Source organism: Phalangium opilio, unplaced genomic scaffold (assembly GCF_054372755.1).
Source record: "Phalangium opilio isolate 3A_F unplaced genomic scaffold, DU_Popi_V2 ptg000079l_1, whole genome shotgun sequence".
NCBI lineage: Eukaryota > Metazoa > Arthropoda > Arachnida > Opiliones > Phalangiidae > Phalangium > Phalangium opilio.
This window is the reverse complement of record NW_028324187.1, coordinates 2,728,491-2,748,407: the sequence shown is the minus strand read 5'-3', so window position 1 is coordinate 2,748,407 and position 19,917 is coordinate 2,728,491. Positions and strand designations below refer to the sequence as shown.

Sequence of the window (19,917 nt, the reverse complement as noted above, 5' to 3'; positions counted from 1 at the left end):
ACCATGGATGCCCGTATGGGTTCATCAAACATGAGATATGACCGCTGTCGGTAACGGGCAATTTGATTAGAAAAGGAGTATTGAGTTCTACCTCCCTTCAAGGTATTTATGATATGTATGAAGCACCCCAGTCAAACCCCTTAACTACAGGCAATATTTTGCATTACCAATATCAATTTCTATAAGTTGAGAATCGAGAGAGAAAGGCGTATTGCAAAATGGCCCAGGTATTCAATCGAAAAGGCCTATCAATAACAACGGCTAGCTATACTCCGTCATTACCCGTTTATTAATGGGTTAACTAATTTATAGTTTTAATAGACTAGAAATTTTTGGGGAAAATCTAAAATCTCTAACTGGACACTATTAAGAGTTACGAGACTTAGTGTGGAACAGTGGGAGGGACGTAATATAGACCCATTACCAGTTTGCGTATAGCGCTGGACATAAATTAGGCTTGCAGGAATAACTGCTTGTTTATAACTACTAGTGTTAAAGGTTTACAAACGATCGAGTTTCGGGTCTCAGTTGGGAATATCGGGAATTTCTGGCAGACCGTATAGATTGAAACGTATAGAATCAGCGGTCTCTAATGTTGTATATGGAGCATCTATATATATATATATCCGTATATTGGACATTTGGACTGGAAATATTCAATATTACCGATCAAACTAGCTAAGCCTATCTCTGAGTATTGGGGAGAGAGCTTGGATTTACAGACGGGGAATTCCTAGTTTCGAGATTCAATGTCTTTGGAGACTAGATTGGCTCGGATATACGCTATCTCTACAACTTGGTATAGTAACCCTATATAGTTTTGGACGACGTTATGCGGAACGATGGACACACTATTGTAGACGGCGAGAGAGAGAGAGTGAATGGCAAAATTCTAATGCGTTGTGAAGTCTGTAGTGAGGAAATTTAGATTCAAGTTGGATATAATAATGAATATATTATGATTATTGGTCTATAATTCATGGAAGCGTTGTGTTTACTCATATTTACGTAACTAGATAGATAAATCTTACTGTAAAAATTGTAAACGTAACCGCTTGGGGAATGAATTCTGACGCAAAAATAGAAGCAGTCTAAAATATGCGACAAACGCTATGCTAAGCCTCTTCCAAATCTATAGGCTACCGTTCCAAGTTTGCAGTATTACGTTACTAGTTTATCAGAATGACTTTTGAAAAGCGAAGACATCTGTCAATGGTCTCCTAAATATCTTTTTAAGGTTACGCTCCCCTCTCCGTGTAGCTTCACCTCTCCTGGATAAGCCCGGCGCGTTTGTTCGACCCACCATATCGATTGAAGGCTACAGCTATTTCATTTTCTCCTTATCCAACGCTACGATTTATAAATCACGTAATAGATATGAAAGGCGATGGATGAAAATGGCATAAGTCGGTCGTAGGCCTATACATCCCCATTACGAGAGACTGCATGCGTGCACGCGGTCGAAAAATAGCTGGTGACAATTCAGCGTTGGCCATCTTTCAGACCTCCCTTCCCTCCTTCTTCGTCTAAAGAATTAAGTAGGCTACGGGGCTATCCCCTGGCTTTCCGGGTTCGCCTATATTTGGGGCGTACCGGCTAAATCCCCCCGTATACCAGGCTTTAGGCCACTTGGGTCTGCAACGTGTCCTCCCTCCACGGTTTGAATGACAAAGACAGGCTGCTAAAGAAAGTTAATCTGACGTCTCGAACAAGGAAATGCCTTATGTTACTTATAAGTCTAGGAAATAGTTTCTCACCCTTTTCTAGACCTAATCCCAACACTTATGTTCAGTAAGGTTAACTCCTAACGTGGCTTCTTTAATAACAACGCGCTGCGAAGTCTAATACTGAGACGGGATAAGCGTGTTTTGGTAGATATATATCCTATAGGAGAGGTCTGCAATCTAACACTACATCGAGCGAAGGTTTTCCACGGAGCCGACCTTTTTCGAAGAAGATTTCGATTATATAGATTGGAAAAATCAGATTGCACTGTCTTCCCAATATTTACTACTTTGCCCTATTTTTCTACGAGTTAAATTTCACTCGGAGAGCGTAACATGGTAGAAGGAAGCGTGGTTGAATTTCACCTGCATTGGAATGTAAAAGTGCTTAGATTTATACGTTCTGCAAACTTAAGTCTGGAATTGAATAGGTTGACTTCAGGTTTCGTATCTCGAATGCCATATTGTCCCCTTATTTTGATATAATCGTCATATTTCAAGAGTGTTTTGGGTTCAGAAGAATCAGTTTTAGGATAGTTTCAGCATTTTTTTACGTTAAAGTTGATACTAAATAAAATATTTCTAAAAACATGTCTGAAAATAGACTTGTAAAAATTCGTATTTACTCCTGGTGGTAAGCTTTTCCCTGTACTCCGCTGTGCAGCGGTTAGGAATACTTCTAAAGGCGCAATAGATCAGGACTATTTTATTAATTTAAATTAACTTACATTAGACAAATTAAATATTAAATGTTGAATCTTCAACTAAACCCAGTAACAGTTTAAAAAATATTAAAAAAAGAAAACATTTAATCTGAAACCATTCTGTCAAATGTTACCCAAAACCAGTATAGAGATCCTTAACGTAACCGCGGTTGAAACCAGGGATTTTCCCTCCATCTAATAAAATACCTCAGGAGATTTGAAACAAATCAGTCTTTGGAGTAGTAGGGCTTTTTTCATTACCTTATAGTCTCAACAAAACCTATCGAAAATTGGAAAAGATACCATACCCCCAAAAATAAAAATAAAAAAAAAACACAATCTTGCTTTGCTGTCATCAAGTCGAAATTTGCAATCTTGGCTAATGGATTTCTATCTCTATTTTGTTTCTTTTATCCCCTTTATTCGAGTACTTTCAATTTAGAACAGTCTAACCCTTTTCTCCCTGAGGTAAAAGAGAATCCAGTCACCTTCACGAGTAGCCCCAAAAAGGGGTTTCATTGAAGAATACTCGTAAAGGTGCACTGTAAGGAACTTTACTTATAATTGCAACGTGCCAAAATTGTAATTTTTTAACTGTTTATTACGTTTATATTTCCATTCTAATTTTGATATAGTTTGATTAATTAATTTGAAAAGTGTCAGTAATGTAGTGATTTAGTTTGAGCATCGTAAGGTTTTGGTAGTATTAACCTAAAATTTAGAGCTGTGTTTATAAGATAAGATTTATTGAAAAGCTATCGTTAAGGAGAATCTAAACCAAAATCTGACGCGACACTAGCCCTTTAAAATGGTAGAAAATATCCTTAGAATCTAAGTACTCAGTGTCTACTTTAGACACGGAAAAATAAATGTTTTTATTTTGTTTTAAAGAAGATTGAAAACTTTCTGCTTATTCTCTATCTTAAGGTTTTTTTTTTACTTTTTTACTTTAGTGTAATGCTTTTTCGAGCCAACAAGCCAAAGCCAAAGCCGTCTTATATTGAAAAATTGAGCACTTTTATTTGTTCAAGTCGAACAGATTGGTTTTCCCTCTTTCTTCCTCATTCTCTTTTGTTCTCCAATCGAAGTATAGCGCTTAAAAATATGAGCATCGTAAAAAGTTACCTTGTATCGGAAAAAAAAGAAACGGGATTCAGAGATATCTTTAAGTTTCTTTGCTTTTTTATTTTGTTAAAGGGATTGTGCACTGTTATTTACACCTTCTAAATCAGTAAGTGCGTGTTAACTTTGATCGGATTAGGATTTGTAACTTTTGAACTCGTTTAGAGATAAAGAAGTTTGGATCACGTTGTTTTCACTGTTTTGCAAAAATAGTTTTCATTTGTTGTTGTTTTTCGCTTTCAATATGAAGAACTATGATAACATTCCGCTTGCCCAAAACATTCATTTAGAATTAATACTCCTTACGTTGCTTATAACCATAAATATTTATTGTACAACTTTTACTGTAATTAGTTTATCATGGATCAATTAAAAACTTTTATTTAATGCATTAACATTTCTTCAACTTTCGCGATATAGGAATTCCCCAGATTGTTGACGCTCTGATGGCGGAATAAGTTTGAATTGCTTAGAAGAAAAACGCTCGGCGGAGATAAAGAAGAGTGTAATGCATTAATTCCATCGGTATGCGACGTTCCTTTTTCCATTCACGCTGCAATGCTATACTGGTCAGTTCAGGAGGTCCCATTTGGACCCGCAAGGTTTTATTAAGTAGTTTTACCTATCTTTCGGACGATTTTTCTTTTCGTTCTACTTCTTATTCCTCTTTTGTTCAGTCTGCAATGCCGAATTAAGTGTTGAGCTTTATCTTACCATCTTTCTAATACGATTCCAGTATGGCTTAATTCGGGATTCTTTCTTGAATGGACTTAGTTTTGTCCGTCGTCCCATTGTCGTTCTTGTATTACGTTTGCCCTTTGATTATACGCCAGATTGGTTTCCCTGCTATAGATCCTTTTTCTCGAAATTACTTTTGTCCAACCCCTTACTTTTCTATACCGTTATAATTCTATATCGAACGCTACAGAAATAGATTAAAAGCGAAGTTAAGTCGCTCACTGCAAGTTCGAACGATAGACAGTTAACACACATGGAGGATTTACAGCATTTACACCAGGAGACCGGGGTACTTGGAGGACAAAAAGCAGACAGGTTTCTGTCCTCCGTGTAGCCCAGCCTCTTGGTGTAAATGGTGTGAATCCTCCATATCTGCAAACTATCAATTTATCTCATTGATGAGGCGAAATTTAGAATGGGGCATTTTGACTTCGATTTTAAAATTAAATCCATATTAGAAACCAAATTATTTCTTCACAAATATTTGATAATTCGAGAATATTTCGTGTATATTTTTTGCCAAAAATTAGTAGCCTAATTCCCTTAGATTCACCATTAAAAATATCAACTAATCCACGTTTTTTAACCCTTCAAACTCGACTCGCTTATTTCGATAAGTCTAATAGAAACAACCCAATATTATTAAAGTTCTGCAACATTTGAACGCCCCATTTTTTCCACATCTTCAAGATAATCTTCTACCGCACTGGTTGTTGTCGAGTGTAACAGCGGATTAATTCAGTATTGTCTAATATAAGCGGTGGAATACAAAAATGTCCCCCTGCATAACGTTACAACAAATAATATCGTCATAGTTTCTGCGGAATGCGGCACGTTTTCCCTGACGTACAGTGTGTGTGAGAGAGAAAGACTTTCATTTAGATTATTGAGGTTTACGTATATAGATTTGTAAAATAACGGAACCTTCCCAACTATATAATTCTCTGTTGTATATTTTATTCAAATATCGATAATGTTCCGTAATAATACTCGATTTAGATTCCGTGAGAGCCGGAATAATTCGCTTTGAAAGGTGTGGGAAGTTTGCAAAAAGGTATAACACGCTATACTGCACGATTTGATTACCCCTGAGGAAACCTGATCAATATATACTGCGGACAACCTGTATGGGGGGGGGGGGTTGTATATATGTAAAAACCGGGGGGGGGGAGTATTGAAAGCTTGGATATTATAAGGGAATTAACATTGTTATAAGGTGCCTGACTCCATCTGGTGCCTATTTTGGTGATTGATACATTTTCTGGACCACGGGGTATACATAGACATAGTCAAGAAGTAAACGGTGTATCTTATGAACAGGTTCCGTGAGATGATGGTTTCTGCACTTTGGGTGATGTAAGGGTAACGGGATTATTGGGGGAATGCAGGTGATCACGTGATCGGTTGACCAATAGACCTTTTCGATGGAAAAAAAGTGGGTAGGCAACCCTCAGTATTGGAACGTACCAAAAAGACTACAGAGCAGGCGCCAAAAAGCAATGGATGGAAGGCAAAGTTTTACCCCCCCCCCGTGTTTTACCCCTTAGTTCCATCGAAGTGTTCTCTTCTTTCTTCGAACGTTCTCAGTCGTTATGTTGGTTCTTGAGCTATTCACTGACTACCACCCTTATTGACCATATTAGATCAAAATAGATAAAATCTTAATCTTTATAAATATTAAACGTGAATTGTTATTTGTTTTTGTCAACAGATAGTTGTCAATTTCCGGCACAATGGACGGGGAGCTGGTTTCAAAAAGGTGTCCCAGAACCAATCAGGATATTCAATGGTACAATATCCGATAAAGGAGACTGTGTCGCGGTAGAAGGAGATAAATTTCTCATCGAAAGCAGGTAAGCTTTAACCCTTTGGTCATATATATTCCGACGTAAGGCTTGGCTCGAGCTAACCCGGCAGGAAGCATCCCCCCCTCCAGTTCGAACCCCGGTTTTGTTTTTGGCTGGTTTTTCTGACGATAATTAATCTGATCATTTTTGACAAGCGCTTAATTATACTCGAAACGTTAATTAGCGATAATGACTTAATTGGGTTTTGTGTCGAAAGAGTTTATAAAGTGCTTTGTCGTCCTGGTGACCTCCCTTGCAGCCCTGGGACAGTGTTTATACACACTATATATCATTTTCTTTCCCTCAATTATATTAGAACTTTGTTTCCTTCTCTTGATTTTTCTTTGATAATTGATTTCTCTTGATTGTTATCTCCGTTTGGGCCCCGCCTCTTCTTCCTCCGTAAGAATTATGACGGGCCCGGGCCCCAAATCATTTATCTTTCCGATTTCTTCCTTAGTTTTTTACTTAAACTAAACTAAAAAAAAAAAGATAGAGAAGAATCTCCCAAACGGAACGTTGTATCATCTCTCTCCGGAGATTCTGTCACTTTTCTACTGAATTTTTCTTTATTTTTAGTTTTTCGTTATTCTCTTTAAAGGCATAGTGAAATGTAATTATGTTTAATTCACCTAAAAGAGTGGGGACCGTATTTCTTTCGCTATCCCTTTGTCACTTCAGTACGCCTTTAAAAAGAAATTTTGGGAGTGGGCTATCTATACTACGCCGCTCACTCAAGGAATAGTTTGTTACGATTATAGTGAAATAAAAGTTTTTCTGGGAGAATGAATTTCCTTTTTTCTCCAACCATCACTCTATCTTTCGAATAGAAGAAAGCTCCCTTCTCTCTTCTACGGACGACAATCTTCATGGCGCATTGCCAAAATAGCCGTCTCTCACAGACGCTTTGTTTCCCCGTCGTCTTTATCTCAAACCTAAATTGCAATTCAAACAAACTCTACACTATTGTACGTTCGTGCCTATAGATAGCCTATAACCCCAATGAATTTTAGACCTGGGACGTAGTAATACGTATACAGATCCCATTGTTTGCCAAGAGATAACCATCTCTAGAATAGCGGTACATTTAACTTGTCACCCTTTGAAAAGCCATCGAATTTTAACCATTTTTTAAAGTCCACGTGGAATGTAACTTCAATATGAATATCGTATTATAATAGATCTGTAGATATGTAAACTGTCGCATAGCTGCTTTACTAGTGCTAGTATTTGATATTTCAAAAGAATCTAAATATTGATGGTATTTTATATCATTTTATACCAAATTGGAGTGAGACTCGGTAAGATATGTTTTAGTTATGGTGGTTATTTTCAATTACAAGTGGAAATGTTCGTTCCTTATAATGACATGTCTCCAGTTATAGAGGTTTCTAGTAATCGATTTCGAAGTGAAGGTTGTCTCTTGAGACGAGGACTTCAAAGCTCGCTTATAATTAGAAGTTCACCTCACCCAAGAAATAATATTTTTTTTGGCCCAAAAACTCTCCTTTGGCTTGTCCCCACAACTTCACGATGAGATTCGGTGAAAACATCGATTTCTTTTCCTTCATTCTTTCTCTTCTTCTTTAGGGGGTTGAATGCAATCTGCGGTTTTCACTCTGTTCCTCCTTTTCCTCTCGTTTTTCTTCTCTCGTATCCTCTTTTCCCCGGCGTTTCATTTCACTAATTGCGCCCAGACAAAAACGTGCCTCGCATTGGATACAGTTTCCTCTCCATGGTTTCGTTCCCATCAAAATTTTTAGTGCCATTTTAAAGTTATACTAGATTTTTCCCACCCCTAAATATGGGTATTATTATTATTATTTTGAGTCTTTCAATCACTAACTCGAATAGAATGCAGGTGTCAACGTAAGCTAACTGTATTTATCTCAAGCCATAAGTTTATAAGTAATGTTCCATAAGTATGAAACTACCTGTACTTCGTAATGGTAGAGACTTACTGAGAGCTAGTTCGAGAACGACAAGCGAGAATTGACTACTTTCGTTTAATTTTTCAGTCCATCTTCCTATTTAGTCTGCATTACTAAGCCTTCAACAGCGCCTCACCAGAATCTATGACCTACGTCACTTTAATACAACCGGTGACAAACTTATAAAACATATCTTATGAATTTATGCACAAACTTTACATTAAGGGTTGAGTATGTTTTGCCCTTATTGTAAATATGATCCACCTTTTGATGAGATGCAACGAGAAAATAACATTACCCCATAGTATAATCGCATAAATTCAAATAAACCCTATAGGTCTAGCTGGGTAAACAAATATGTCATTATAAAATTTTCAGTAATAATCAGAATGTAGGCCTAGGCTCTAGTTTTAAAATTATTTTATAATCATCCTTATGTATACAAGACTCGAGTGGTCAGGTTAATTATAAATTAAGTTTAACATCTTTTCAAACAAATCTCAATTATCTGGTAATTTCTGTCTCGCGTTTCTGTAAATTTGGTGTGTGTGTAGGATATACAGGGTGTTTGTGAAAAGTCCATCAATAATGAAAGGGCGTATTTATTGGGCCATTTTGAGTCGAAAATGTTCTATGACATTTTGTCGTCCGAGCCACGGTTTTCGAGTTATGATTTGAATATTTTAGGGATGACCCCTTCATTAAATTAGCGCTGTCTTTCAATTTCTTAATTAAATTTAAGGGGTCATCCGTAAATTACTCCAATCATAACTTGAAAACAGTGGCCCGAACGGAAAAATGTCATAGAACATTTTCGACTCAAAATGGCCCAATAAATACGCCCTTTCATTATTGATGGACCTTTCACAAACACCCTGTATAGGGTGATCCTAGGAAAACGCTCTGCCATTAAATGTATATCTAAACTTAACCGTCGTAATGGGTGGCCTTGTTTTAAATAAATTTTTCCACCGTGATTTTGACCTTCCGGGGAAATTCGGGTAGTTATAATTCTAAGGGTCCTCTCTAAATAACACCACGAACCTTTAAGTACACACACATTTCGCTAATTTCTCTTTTGAACGTCGTTTATTCTAGAAAAGCGGGGGTGATGCCGGGGCTCCAACTCTAAATGAGCTCTTCTGACTGGCGCACTGTTTCCTAAAATCACCCTCTGTTCATCGCTTTATTCGCTTGGAATAACCTGAAGTTGATTAAACTTAAAGTTATCAAAATAATGTCAAACTAGAAATATTTCTAACCGATATCCTTCATTTTGTTCTAACCCCTTTCATCTGTAATATAATTAGTCCTTTTAGAAAGTAATGTCGTATGCTTCATTTAGGGTGGTTCCAAGGAAGTTAAATTGGGCTTCAAACTTAACAGTTATTTAGTTTTAAGTCATATTTATCGTCTTTGTATTTCCTTTTTAAGAAAACCAAAACCAAGGTCTTTTCTATCATGATTAATACATAATTTCAATTTAATATACTTCGTTATAGCCTAACTAGAAGCCCATAAACCTCAGGTTTGCTTGGATTAATCTAAAGTATAATTACCCAATCCTTCCGTCTAGGCCTTTACCCCTTTAGCCAACCAAATTAAGGGAGACCCCCTTCTCTATATATTCAAATTACTAATTACGATATAGCGAGATTAAAGCCATTAATGTTACTGAAATGGGAAGTATGGAAAGCGTTGCTCTCGATTATTAAGCCTAGACAAACAAGTGGTAGTGCCAGGGACTAACTCATGCAGGGTCCGAGGAAGCCACTTGATTTTTAATGTGAATTGTCTCAAGTAGGCACGACGCCATGTGTAGAACCCCTAATACTCTTAGTAGCGCCTCGTTTAAGAAACTCCATTGATTTTACTGATAATTACTGTTGACCAACTGAAATTTCGTCCACCTAAATAGTCTTGTACCAACATTTCACTGGTTTTTTTGATGCCAGCTGATTTACAAAGGGTAGCTACGTTTTAAATCTCGGACTTAGTGTTACTATAGAGTACCAGCAAAGGTATATTTGTTTTTTGCAATTCTATAGCTCAGATAGTGGTTTGATAGAATCCCAAATTACCTTTGTTCGTGCCGTTGTTTTTGTACTAACGAAGCACCGTAGGGTTTATAAAATATAGGCCCATAATAATTTGAGTACGTATAATTTAAATTATTAATTACACTATCAAATATAGTTAAATCTTTGAACTTTGATGATAATTGCATCCTCTCCACCAATGAAAATCATTCGTTCCAACCACCCTCTTGCATATAGTTCTCTTCCGTAACGTATAACCAAGCAAACTCTTTCTGACAAATGTAACTTCACCATAATAGCTCATTTAATTTAATTAGCTTTGTCGCCCGCACGGTAGTTTTCGCGCTAATTATTGTCTTTCCGCGAACAGTGGAGGAGGAGTGCCTAGCGTTGCTAGCCTGCCAAAAGTTCACTTTACCAAGCATATATCTAAGCCTAGTTTTGTTAAGTTGCCCATTTTGTCCCAAAGTCGATACTCAATTTTGCAGAAAACGGGAAATGGTCGGTTTTCTCCGTCATCAATTCCGCTTTTACATCCTCGTTTTGTTGGAACGGTTGGATCGAATTAATAGCCCTGTCTCTTTTCCCCAGCATTCGTAGATTATTATATGTATTTTACCCGGTTTTTGCCCAAACTTTATTCCATTTAGGATAAATTAACGATTTATTTATTTTTGCGTAGTTGCTTCTGACGGGTAGCTTTTTTTTTGGCGTTTTGAATTTAATGGCACAAAATTATTTGCCTCGCGTTTAAGGAGGCTTAGAAATTTGTCTAAAATAGACGTTACAATTAGTTGACTAGACTAATTTCCATTTAATATATTTTGTGTTTGTGCAGAGCCGAAAGATGTTATCGATGCGTAGTGATTCACGAAAAACACGTGAACGTTTTACAGTACAAAGAAAGTGAGTTATTTAATTGTTTAATATATTTAAACCTATTTTAATTGCTTTTTCCTTTCATTGTAGCATTTTGCTCGACGTCAATTAATGAATTGGATTCTCTGTGTAGCGAAATCAATGGAGATGCGCCGTTATATTCAGTATTTAGGCGTAAGTCTTCAGCTAATAATTAAATTGTAAGAAATGGGAATTGAGATTTTAATTAAGACTTTTTTGGTGATTTTTGGTAGTAAATACTCCACCAGTGGCATGTCCGTTTCACGGTCCATTCACGTTTACGTATAGCACAGGACGTGGCGAATGCAACCATCCAGTATCATCAGTGGAATCATGTACCGTCGATTCTCGATTGCTCTTCAGGTTTCAGGCATGCGCTGATATCAAGGGATCCGAAAGTCGAGGTAAGTTGTAGTAATATGTATAGATATAATATAATGTCGGTAAATAGGACTTGGACGCCATTTCGGTAGCTTTTTTTTTTGCTGTTGTAACGCATTTCCCTAAATAGGAAAGGGAGCATCTTTCGTATAGGCCCACCGTTTTATAGACTTAACCGTTTTTGCAAGGATAGGTCCTTAGCGTTTCGGGCGGTGTTAATATTTAGGATTAAAAGTAGATGTTATAACCATGGAAAAGTGTTTGTAAAATACGAGGTGTCAGATCCTTATGTTCGGATAGAGTATATTCTCATTTATCAAGGACACACAGCGTGTTCGCGTTACAATTTATTGAAACGAAAGTTGAGCACTGTAAAGTTTACGAGCGTCGCGTGAGTAAAAGCTCTTTAATACCTCGACCAGCTAGATTTAAGATGGAAGATATCTCTATTTATAAGCTACGAAGGGACGGTGCTTTTAGGTCTGCGGGGGAGAACTGTGGGCTTCCGATTCGGACATTGGGGAGGGGGAATAAAGATATATAGTTCATGGCTGACCCAAACTGCATGGTCAGAAAGAAGGAGAAGGGGGATGATGGGGGTAGACGAGCAAATATCGCGACCTAAAGTATGACTTCCTGTATTTGCTACTAAAAGTTACGTTGTCAGATATTTTTCAGGGGTTAGGATAGAAATCACGAAAGGAAACGACGACCATATACGGGAGTTATACTCCACTTTTCCTATACCCATAATGCTCGGTTAATCGAAGTCTTGTTCGTATTTGAATGAAATCTTATCTTACAGTGGAGGAACTCGTTTGTTTGGCTGTTTGGAAGGAAGGTTCGACGCGTTACTTTGTGGGCAAACTCGAACATAAAATGGCAATGACTGACGAAGACAAGTTACGTTGTTTTGTCTACGAACGGGAAAAAGACCATCCAGGTGTTTTGTTATCTCAATCAGGGGACGCCACTTGCGACGGTTTGCTACTAGCTACCGAAGGCTCTCGGACTATGAAATTAACAAAAGGTGAGTTTTTGAAATGGCCTTTATTGACAGGCTTTAATTATGGATTCTTGTAGTGAATCACCAGCACGCCAAGTGTGCTTTTCCATTATGGATGACCACGCATAAACATTGGCGTACCTTAGATGGCACTCAAAAGTACGAATTTGGACACCGAAACAACACGTTCCGCGTTGTTAATGCCACCGACGAAGAAATGGAGCTACGAGTCGCTTGCACTCACGAAGATAGTTCTTCGGAAGATCTGGTCCAGTTAGTCGTTCATTCCACGTCCGGCTGGTAAGTTCTAATTTACTTGTTGCTTTTGAAACTTTTAGCATTGACTAATTTCGATTTTGCATTAATTATAGTAAAAGTGGGTACGCTTGCATGCGTATTCACAAACGAGCCAATCACGTTATCGAGGTTCAATTTGGAGCGCAAATAGGCAAGCAAAACGAAGCTTGCTTACCATATAACTTTGACCCGCGTACGGCTACCTTTCTGACACTAACCAGTGAGTTCTGAAAACCAGAAATTAGGGTGCTTGTCGAGTAGAAATTTGTAAACACGTTGAAACTGTTTTATAGCCGGAGTACCAGAGACTGGAGTCTGCCCTTTAACGGGGATTTATTCAATGGACGGGGCTCACCCTCAGCTAGTTCCAATAATTTCGCCAGAAGCTAGTCACATTCACTTTTCGAATGACCATCGAGTCTCTTCGGGAATGGGAGAAGTCATGGGATCGACCGCCGGTCTCACTAGCGCCACTAATAGGTGCAATGCCAAATCCATCGTGACCGCTGGTTGCGAATCGGCCGACAAAATAAAGTTCCTGGCAGAGTGCGCCACAGATTCTAGGACAAAAGGTAAAATTTTCATTTTCGCATTAATTGCTGTTCCAAATGTTTGACGTGGTTTTCTTCTAATTAGCGTTTCAATGCCATGGGAGCTGGGAAGAAAATGGCACGTTCTTTCTCATAGCGTCCGCTATAGATTCGCGTAAACGCTATTGCATGGTAAGCGAAAAACTTTACCTTTTTAACTTGTAGACAGTTTTATCAAAATATAATATAATTGCTATTCTCCGCTCGTAGACTTTCACGGAAAACGAAAAGTTCATGCAATTTTCTGGCAGTCAAGATTCCTGCATCAGGAACGTACCATTAGCCAGAGATTTTATTACGTTTAACGTGACTACCAAAGGTAAGAGATGGCATTCCTCAAAGGGGCTTTTCGCGAGAAAAAAAGACATGGGATTGGGTGGCCTATTAGTTATTGACCTATTATAGGCTATGGTTTATATTTCTGGCAAAGAGCGCATGCACTTAGCAATAAACCTTTGAACTCATACTTATGAAAAATATTATAGTATAATCTTTATTTTCCCCAACAGGTATGTGTAGCTCGACTAACACGGCCTCAGCCCTCCATATCAATTCCTGGACTGTAATTTTGTTCCTGTTGACCAGTGTTTTGGCCACACTGGCTAACCTTAGGCTACAAAGTTCAGCGAAATTCAATCGGTGACATAATCGCGAACGATTTTAAAGGGAGCAACAGTGGTTCAAAAAAAAGTGTAATAATAATAAAAAAAAATTAAGCGATGACGACATAGCGAAGGTGAATACGAGAGTTATATATAAATATATCCCACGAGGTTTATACAGATGTTTACATTCGCGATACAACGCTCAGATAAACTTGTAATAGAAGTAAAGTACGGCCAATACTATATATATACGAACGAACGGACGTTACGGACTTCGGGCCTTGAACTCTCGAATAAAGAGAATTTTTTTCCAAACGCGAGTTTATCGGTACGAGCTGTTTATAAGCTAATGATATTTAAATTATATATAATCTACCCATCATTGGCTGGCTTTTTATAAAAGTTTAAAGAGTAAAGTTTTTAAAAAAAAATGATACTCGCGCCCGGAACAACTTTATTTCCGAAACCGATAATACTTGAAAAGTGTAAAAAAACAAAAAAAACAAAGGACTTAATGTAGGATATTGTAGAGTAATATTTAAAAGAGAGAAAAAAAAATAAAAACCACCACCAAATTGATTGACTCAAAAAGTAATAAAAACTTTACTAGTAGCGTAAATAAAAGTAAATATAAATAAATTCAGCTGTTCTCACGACAAAGTAAGAAATTAAAAACGGGAAAACAAAAGCGCTCGGCTAAGAATAATTGCTTTTTAAGGTTAATTTTTGTTTTTTGTACAGAAGTCGGTTGTATTTTTTTTTTTTTTTTTTCGCGAATTTTTTCATATAAAAACTTTAGATGGAAAGTAAGTAAGAAAGAATGAATGAATGATACGCTGTGAAAGTGAGCCGAAAAGTTAATTAATTATTAAATGAATCCTTATTTTGTGTTTAATTTAATTATAGTAATGACTTGACATTGGTTTCATAGGAAACTAAAAACTACAGAAGCTGTTTCTAGGTTAAAAAGGGTGCCAAGAACTAAAAAAAAAAAACACCCTGAATTTAAATACTTTCCCCTTAGGAGTTCATTAAGTAATTGTTTACTGTGATATGATACGATGCTAAAATGGTCATAACGACCTTAATTTTCAGCTAAATCTTGATTTTTGTAATATTTTACGGTGACGGCAAAGGTATTATATTATAAAATTGACGAAAGAATTAAAGTTAAGATTCAAAATTTAAGTATTATAAAACATACCCCGTTTCTGAAGGACTAAATTTTAAAACATATCGCTTTTTAGTGTTTACTATTTTTTTTTTGGAAAAAAATTGAATGTAAAAGCGTGAAAGAGAAATTAATTTATAAGAAGGAGGAGGCGTAAAAATTATGTAAATAATGTTAATTAGGATGGGTAATAATAATAATAATATGTTGAGACGAATCTGTCCCTTAATGGGGTCGTTTCTAGAACGGCTCCAGGTTGAAGAAAATATCATTATAGGTAAAATTAAAAGGTGCCTTCAAGTATGTAAAAAAAAAAATAATAATAAAAATGAATCCTTTTTTGTTTGTATAGTAGGCTAAAGCATGCCAGCGTAGAAATTGTCGATAAGAAGTTTTTTAAAAGTTGCTCCCGTCAGAATGTTATAAATTAACGACGCTGATGGTGCTCAAATAAAGATAAAAATGGCTTAGAAATTAACAAAAGTTGTATTTACTACTACCCATCGCGCTGACTGAAATAAATTTTGAAAATAGCCTATTAACTGTTGTGTGAAGAAGTTGGAAGAGAACCTTACGAAGTGTGCCTGAATGCAGAGTTGAGAGGTTACTTTTCTCAACAAGTGGATTAGAAAAGTAAGTACGCGGATAAATTTGGTTTGTGACGTATGTTGCATTTTTTTGACAAATTAATATTCAACGCTAAAATAGGCCGGGTTCAGCAGAGCTCAGCGCTGAGTACGCTGAGTCACCGCTGTTAGCCGTGCCCTACTGAACGCGACCTCCTTTTTGTTATTTTGACGTCAGGCTGCTCAGCGCTGAGCCAGCGACGTCATCAAGAAAATAGTCGGTTTTTTGGATCGCGTGACGTAAAACGCGTAGTTCTCAGCTTGGCGAAAAAACATGGATAAATTTATTACAAATAGTTCTTGCTGATTCTGATGGGACTATTTAAATGCCTTGAAACCAGTTGATCACGCGACAATTTTAAGAGATATATTTCACCTTATTTCTTAGAGAGTTCTCGTCTCGTGCGTATTTCAGAACATCGTGATCTTGGGCTCGTCTAAACATTGCGCCAATGTTGTCGGGGCTCTTCGCCGAAATTTCTTTTTTTTAGACAAAAAAATAACACTAACACTACTATACAATCAATTTGTCAGGCCCATTCTAGAATATTGCTCGCTTATATGACGTCTGTATCATATGTCGTTACAATCTAGAGCAACCAGGTAGCTCCCGTCCTTGAGGGGGGTTTCTAATGCCTTGCGCCTGGAAGAATTAGGTTGGCCCACTGGGACGTAGTAGACCTGCTACCACGTCTAAATGTGGTAAAAAACTAATTTTTTTATCGGGTAGTTCCCCTCTGGATCTCCTTACCCGCGAACATAATTGATTTTAGATTTTTAAATTTAAACTTAAAAATCACTTAATGACCATGCAAACTTAAATATCCCTAAAAACCAAATTTTATATTTCCCTACCAAATATATTTCCTGTTATGGCTAGAAAGCCCTAGTTCCTAAATGAAAACGAAAGAGAAAGAAAAAGTCTTTCTAATTTTAAATATTAAAGCTGTTCTTATTTGTCTCTATAAATATGTTTTCATGCAAGTTTTTTTAAGCCTTGGTACCTTGCACGCTTTATTGCGCTACCGTCATTTTTAGCCACATCGTTTGATGTACATCAAACGATGGGGGTATTAGTTTGACTTGGTCTGAAGGAGTATCGTTCGTGTTTTTAAAGGGAGAGTGAAAACAGGGTTTTTTAATTTCGAAGTGTGGCGATTATGATTTGTCTATAACAGTGCATTGCGATTGTACTATGTTCATATTAATGAAAGTGAAAAGGTGATATTTTTCATTTATTGGTGATTTTAAAGGGAAAAGGCTTATGATTTATCTATAACAGTACAATGCGGGTGCACTGTGAAAATATTAATGAACAAACAGTAATATCTGTATGTCTCTTATGAACACACAAATTTGTCATATTGCCTTACCTAAAATGAGAAATTTCATTCTCTCTTTAAAATTTCTCGCACGTTAAGCCACGACTATTCTAAGAATCCGAAAAACTTTCTATACGATAAAAAGTTCGGGATTTACTTAGAGAAAGAACTCAGTTGGTTATTTTACAGAATTATTTCTCTTTCAAAAGCTTCTGGCCATAAGCCCATGTTATAATGACACAAAGGTTAATATATGAACATGTTAAATACCTCTCTCATTCTACAGTCAAAGAGATATATGTACGGGAATTTCTTACTGGTCGTTAATAATTAATAGGTATTACTGTACTGAGTTATTAGTTATTGCTAATAAAAGACTATTTAGTATTGAAGTATATATTTATCACGTAATAGATACTTAAAACTTACCCACAAAAAAAAAAATTACACCTTTAATCTTCTGAAGGGCCAAGGTTTAAAAATCCTGCCCAAACTTACGGGCTGTTACTTTCGGGATCGGTTTTCTTATTAGCAATTTAGCAGCAATAAAGGTTGCAGACGAATTTTAGGGAATATTGAAATTTCCCAAACATAAGTAAAAGCAATTGCAAAAGCTTCAAAGGAGAGTTCGTCTCATGGTCGGTGCTTTCCCAAGAAACGTTTTCATCGCATAGGATAATTAAATTCACATTCCAAATATATATTATTTATAAATATGCTTACCAGGTTTTTAGTCGAATTGGTACATTCATATTCATTGCAGTAGCGTCGATAGGGTTTGAAATGAGGGAGGGGGGAGGTATCTGGGCAATCTATTTTAAAGTTATTATAAGAAACTAATAACAAATTTTTGCGTAAGTGGTTCATTGAAACGTTACGAATCTATCAATATAATGTTTTTACATATTGCTACAGAACTTTAGGGGGCTACGAGCAGTTTTTGGTAAGGTTTACGGATTATTTTGAGGGGTTTAAGTTAGAAATTTGGGGGGGGGGGGCTTTACAAACAACAAATGATCGCGTTCGCTGTTCCTAAATTTTGGACGCGTTCATTGTGAAAGTGTTACGACTTGTTAAATTTTTCCAAATAGAAACAAAAATTAGAAGTTGAACACCAAAATTAAATAAAATGTTCAATAAATTACACTTTTTCCTCACTTAAACATATCAATAAACCAAAATTTGATTTTTGAACACTATGTGTTCAAATCTTTAACACATTTTTTTCTATGCAGTTTTGCAGTCCATCTTCCTATTTAGGCTGTACTAAACCTTTGACAGCTCCTCACTAGGCAATGTTTTACGAGAATCCATGTCGTTTCACCTAGGTCACTTCGTGATAAGCTCTCAGTAGCTAGTGACAAACTTATGGAAAATATCTTATGAACTTTTAAAATTGTATCTGTTAACTGTGTAGGTACAAGTTTTCATTATTATAAGCATATTTTAAGCGAAATATGAGTGCCAGACTACTATTAATATTAATAGTATTAAATAGTATATAATGGAATCGTTTTAAGTTATTGTTTTTCTTTTTTAGCAATTTCCCGAGTGTGTTTTGTTGGAGTTAAGTATCGCCAAAGAACATGACATAGCAATTCAGCACCGATTGGTGAAAAGATGAATGCGCATATATTTAGCGAAATTGTAACAAAGCGTCTTGCAAAGGTTGAAATGCGGGTTAAATACTGTTTTTATTACTTTAGAGTTTTAACTTGTTTTTATTGCTTTAGTAAAATGAAGGTGGTGTTCCCGGCGGAGTTTTAACGATTTAGTCCCATTTCCCCCAAAATAGTTCTCCCAAACCCTACTTATCCCAATCCCAGTTTACCCAAAGTTATTTCTCCCAATGATTTTTAACCCAAATATTTATTAAAATAAGTATCGTATACATTTTACTATTTTAAATTAAAACCATATTTTATTGCCTCCAAAAACTCTTCGGGTGTTTTAGCGCCGGTGTCCAATTGTTCTCTTAGAATATTCCGTTTGTTCTCAAGATCGCGGAACTTTTTTAGAGGTTGTCTAACAGGGTGAAGACGGCTCATGGAGTCTATTTCAATTTCTTGATGGACCTCTTCTCTTTTCATAAACTGTATGAGTTCATAGATGTTGGGATGAGGGACCTTCAACGCTTTGTTCCACTTGTTATGTGTGCCTTCACAATCATAGTTCATTCTTGCATCCGCGTTGTCACCATGGCTCCACATGAATTCTGCAGGGCTGAAAGATAAACCACGGATTGCGGCGATTGTTTGTATGGCGCGAAACATATGATCATAAGTTTCGCGAGATTTATCTGGTAGCAATACAAATAGCTGAGGTAATATTTTTTTTTAACGAGACAGTGCAATGTGCTGGTGAAGCTTTGAATGTTCCATCCATGCAAAGGCGTTGAGCAGAACAGATTCTCCCAACCATCCAATCAGTTCCGAAAATGAGTATCTTATCTTCGTCGCCTTCGTTGAATAACAGAAAATTATGCTCAGATATAGTCCTTGTCACTCGGAGAGGTAAAAAAGTAGACTTAACTTGATTTTGAAATAAGCGCGTGACAGTAATCACGTGACGGTATACTAAAAGGTATCGCCAAAAGGTATTTTCAAAAGTAGATTATAGAGTTCTAGTGAAGAATGTAGATTTTTCTTGTCCAATTTAACATAATTAATTTTTATCTATCTGATTTTTGGATTCAATTATTCTCTTATTTGCTCGTTTATTGTCTAATTTGTTACCTTATTGTTCTATTTGTTTGTTAATTCTTTTATTGTGGTTTATGTTGTTCTATGCTGTTTTATTGTGTTTTTATGCTGTTTAATGTGTGTTTATGCTGTTTTATTGTGTTTTATGCTGTTTTATTCTGCTTTAAGCTGTTTAATTTGTGTTTATGCTGTTTTATTCTGATTTAAGCTGT

At 36.5% G+C, this 19,917-nt stretch overlaps 1 protein-coding gene across 1 annotated transcript in view; it reads left to right on the top strand.

The window, feature by feature from the left end:
* The window catches only part of LOC149654191 (uncharacterized), a 164,064-nt gene extending 148,526 nt beyond the window's left edge, over positions 1-15,538 (top strand). The window contains exons 2-12 of the mRNA XM_089845603.1: positions 6,000-6,141; positions 10,944-11,011; positions 11,075-11,158; positions 11,239-11,409; positions 12,192-12,416; positions 12,470-12,692; positions 12,764-12,909; positions 12,983-13,261; positions 13,326-13,411; positions 13,490-13,598; positions 13,789-15,538. Of these exons, the coding sequence (XP_089701729.1) occupies positions 6,000-6,141; positions 10,944-11,011; positions 11,075-11,158; positions 11,239-11,409; positions 12,192-12,416; positions 12,470-12,692; positions 12,764-12,909; positions 12,983-13,261; positions 13,326-13,411; positions 13,490-13,598; positions 13,789-13,922 (1,667 nt within the window). The 3' untranslated portion in view covers positions 13,923-15,538. The remainder of the gene's footprint in view (positions 1-5,999; positions 6,142-10,943; positions 11,012-11,074; positions 11,159-11,238; positions 11,410-12,191; positions 12,417-12,469; positions 12,693-12,763; positions 12,910-12,982; positions 13,262-13,325; positions 13,412-13,489; positions 13,599-13,788) is intronic.
* The last annotated feature ends 4,379 nt before the right edge of the window (positions 15,539-19,917 follow it).